The sequence below is a fragment of the Blastomyces gilchristii genome, assembly GCF_000003855.2.
Source record: "Blastomyces gilchristii SLH14081 genomic scaffold supercont1.3, whole genome shotgun sequence".
Taxonomy (NCBI): domain Eukaryota; kingdom Fungi; phylum Ascomycota; class Eurotiomycetes; order Onygenales; family Ajellomycetaceae; genus Blastomyces; species Blastomyces gilchristii.
In genome coordinates this window covers 3,385,812-3,390,412 of record NW_003101680.1, presented here as the reverse complement: position 1 = coordinate 3,390,412, position 4,601 = coordinate 3,385,812, and the positions used below count along the sequence as shown (strand labels likewise).

At 32.6% G+C, this 4,601-nt stretch overlaps 1 protein-coding gene across 1 annotated transcript; it reads left to right on the top strand.

Moving 5' to 3' along the window:
* Nucleotides 1–3,991: 3,991 nt before the first annotated feature.
* On the top strand, nucleotides 3,992–4,273 carry BDBG_16545 (uncharacterized protein; the record flags this gene model as incomplete). The annotated part of the gene is made up of 1 exon (XM_031724480.1): nucleotides 3,992–4,273. One exon carries the CDS (start codon nucleotides 3,992–3,994, stop codon nucleotides 4,271–4,273), a length of 282 nt encoding a protein of 93 aa, XP_031577019.1.
* Nucleotides 4,274–4,601: the final 328 nt, after the last annotated feature.

The following is a 4,601-nucleotide window of genomic DNA, read 5'->3' as shown; positions in this document are numbered from 1 at the left end:
TAGAAGCTCTCTATCTAAAACATTCATTTAGACACAACTTAATAACTCACATACACAAGAAATTCAGTCACTTAGAAAGCTCTGAACTCATGAGTGTACTCAAATCAAGAGTATACTGATTAAGCATGATTGAGAACATTCAGACATACACTCACAAGTGTCTGAATTATCAGGTTATAGAAGAATCTAAGAAAGAGTTAGAATGTAAGAAAGTATAATATCAGATGAAGTATATAATACAATTATTTAAACAATGAGAAGTGAATCTCATAGATATACTGCTGTGAATATCAAATAAAAATTAATGAATAATCACTGCTATTGATTACACTACTGACTGATCAGTTGTAAAAGCAGTTTCAGAGATGACAGAGAAGATGATAATGAAGTTTCTACATAATAAGATCTATATCAACTATAGAATGCTGTGTGAGATTCTAACTGATAATAGTGTGAATCTCATAGAAGAAGTAGTGAGGCATTTTATAAGCCAGTTACAGATAAGATATTATAGAACAATGTTATATCATTCACAGATGAATGAGAAGATGAAATACTTGAATAAAATCTTAGATAACATGCTGATGAAATATCTAGTAAGCAAGCTGACATGATTATGAAATGAATATCTCAGTCAGACACTATTAGCCACGCGAATTTGACAGCATGTAGTCTTCAAGCATTCATCATTCTACCTGTTATATGAATTGCATCTGTGCATTCAGAAGAATGCTTCGGAAAAGATGAGAGAGAGAACAGCAGTTGCAGATACATCAGTTGCAGACACAACAGTTGTGAATACAGAACTAAGATTGAAAGAGATCAGCCACACATGTGTAAAAGCTAATAAGTTACTCCTGAATCAAGCAATTCAATCAAAAAGAATATGAGACTCACTAGTTAAGAAATCAAGTCTCAAGATGAGAATATAAGTTCTTATATGTAATGAGAGTTCTGAGAAGTTTCAATCTAGATGATTTGAGCTCTATAAAATACTCAAATCATATTCTCTGAGAACTTATACATTGAAGGAATCAGAGGAACAGATCTTATACAACTTAATAAATGATTCATATCTTATAAAGATAAAGATATAAGATCTGAGTGAATTATAGTCATTCATAGCACTCTCATCAGTATTGAAAAAGAAGGAACTTATAATTAAAAAGTCTTGCAAAGTAAGAGAAATTATAGACACTTACAAATCAGATGATCTCACTTATTTCAATCTTTTCATAATTATAAGAAAAGAATGAGAAGAAATCAAGAAATCAGATAAATATTATACTTTAATAAGTGATGAGACTGTAGTCAGTTGTATGATAATATGCTGCAGACAGTGAGTACAATATAGTAAAGAGCAGTCTCAAAGCAGCAGACTTGTATATGAGTCAGATTGCAGAAGAAAAAGAAATTCAGAGTTGAATTCAACTGTTTATATCAGTTTAATTGCAGAGATAACAGAGAATAAAGCATCTGAAATATTCACAGATATGTGTAGACTGACCGTGTGACCGTGTCTGGGACCAGGACCAGATTTTTTGATAGTCTCATTACCAATTCGACTGATCCCATTACACGGTTTTAACATTAGATAGTAGTCCCATACTGTCCCAGTGGGACTTACTGTCTACTCTTGTCACATTTTCCAAATGAGACCATGATTTCCACTTCTCAATTTAAATTATTTTTATTGCTTTAAATGACTTTAAATCTCATTTGAGCGTTACCAAAAAGCGTTACTTTTTAAAAAATTAAAAATAGTCTAAAAAAAACCTTAAAATGTCTAAAAATAGTAACTTTATGCCAAGAATAGAACTAAATGGGACCAAATGAGATCACTTTCTCATTTTTTTCAAGTCATGGTTCCATTTTAAGATCTGATATATAGTCACTTTACATGTTTTTTTGATAGCCAGTCCCAGCGGGATTCACGCCAAGAAATGTATGGGACCAGATCAAATGAGACCAAACGGGAAATTCATGGTCCCGGCGGCCAGTCTAGATATGTGAGACTAAGTCATCTCAATTTCTGAGAACACTCAGAGATCAGATGAGATTAGTTTCAATGAGCTGTTCACTGTAGTAATCTGAGTAGGTGAAGAGAGACAGTATAATACATGAGACAGAATTACAAAAGATGAAAGCTGCTGAACCTAGTCACTGAACACTGTATTATATAGAGATTGTATAAGAGTAGTGACTAGTAGATAAGAAAAAGTGTAAGAAAAGAAAAGAGATAATGAATTAGTGATCAACTGTAAGAGTTAGCTGTAAAAGATAAATGTTATCATACACATCTCATTTATTTTCATATATTACACATTTAATCTATTTTCAACATTATATCATCTGAAAAACATTAAAAAACAAAGGAAATCTCAAAACTCAAGATCTGTAAGAGATTTGAGAGCTGCAAGCTGATCTTATAATAATATCACACATGTCTTCAATTTCTCTACTGCTCTGTGTATAGACTGACCGTGTGACCGTGTCTGGGACCAGGACCAGATTTTCTGATAGTCTCATTACCAATTCGACTGATCCCATTACACGGTTTTAACATTAGATAGTAGTTCCATACTGTCTCAGTGGGACTTACTGTCTACTCTTGTCACATTTTCCAAATGGGACCATGATTTCCACTTCTCAATTCAAATTATTTTTATTGCTTTAAATGACTTTAAATCTCATTTGAGCGTTACCAAAAAGTGTTACTTTTTAAAAAATTAAAAATAGTCTAAAAAAAACCTTAAAATGTCTAAAAATAGTAACTTTATGCCAAGAATAGGACTAAATGGGACCAAATGAGATCACTTTCTCATTTTTTTCAAGTCATGGTTCCATTTTAAGATCTGATATATAGTCACTTTACATGTTTTTTTGATAGCCAGTCCCAGCGGGATTCACGCCAAGAAATGTATGAGACCAGACCAAATGGGACCAAACGGGAAATTCATGGTCCCGGCGGCCAGTCTATCTGTGTATGATATTAATATTATTTATCATAAGATTGACTGAAATGCTAATATAGAAATGTGTACACATGTGTGTAGAAAAATTAAAGAAGAGTGCAGAACTCACAGAATTAGAAGTTAGAGCAGAGAGAATGAAGATAAAAGAAACAGAAGAAGAAGAAGATACAGAACTGAATAAATAATGATAAGAGTTATCTGAGACTGAATACTTATAATCTGATATACATACAATCTTCTCTACAGAGAAGAGAGAGAAAGCACTGAGAGAAGCTTGAGAGTGAAAGAGAGTAGTCTCAACAGTGTTATCATCTTCAATTAAAATGATCTCTAATACTGAAGTAACTAAGAACTATTATTAGTGTATAAAACTGCAAAAGCAGAGAATAACAATTATTAAATAAACACTCACTAGTCTTAGAATTGTATACATAATTACAACATGCATAAGACTTCTCAGAAAGAGAGAGAGTGTCAGGAAAAAGAGGTTATACACTACTGAACGTCACCAACATTGTATTACTACAATATTTCTCATCATTATCATCAGCTTACTACAACACTCATCTAATACTTACTTATGCTAGCTCTCTTGGCTCGCACATATATTTTACTATAAATAGCTCTATCTTTTGTATGAAATAGATATATTAGAGAGTGCATGAATAATATAACAAGCAGATCTTGATACAAATAAGATTCATATGTCTTCAACATATTCATCTGTGACACTCATTCCGACAGTTATAAGCTCAGTAAGCAGCATCTGAAGAGAAGCACAATACACTGATCTCAATTCTCATTTGAATTTGACAACAATCATTCGAACTGAGAAGATTGATCCTTATTTGTATACAGTTCAATCTAATTGACTGATATACCTGATTTCTGAAAGATCCTCACTGTATATGTTCTGATATACTTGACTGTTATACACCCTGATTTCTGATCATATTCACAAATACTTGAACTGATTCCTCAATCCATTCAATATAACTGATATGACAGATAAGACAATGTCTAGTGTGACAGTTCACCTTAGTGTTTCTGAAGATTGGAAACTTTGGTACAAGCATATGCTAGAATATGTAAAGAACAAGAAGATATCAGACTTCATCAATCTTGACAAACCTGATATCTTCTCTGAACTAGAAGAATCTCTGGAACCCGAGTGTTCAGAAGAAGCCACTGCGGAGGCTAAGATAGCATATGACATCAAGGTCACTGCGTGGAAAATCAAATATATGAAATATGAGAAATTGAATGAAGATATGACAAAGATACAAGATGTTATATGAAGAACAGTGAATGCCACAGAGCTATGTCATATATGCAGTGAGAATGATGATGTGAAGAAGATTATTCATTTGTTAAGAGATCAACTCTCACTCATGACTGCAGATTATCAAGATAATGTAAGAACCTGATATCATGATCTCTGCAAAGCACTGAGAAACAGAGGTATAGAGAAGTGATTAAATGACTGATCTCTCATTGAAGATGATATCAAAGAGATGAATATAGCTGAACAGTTCAACTTGAAGAAAGATTTCTTAAATGTGAATCTAGCTATTGATGCAGATTATATACAAGCATGAACTAAGAATGTCTGACATGATAAAGATA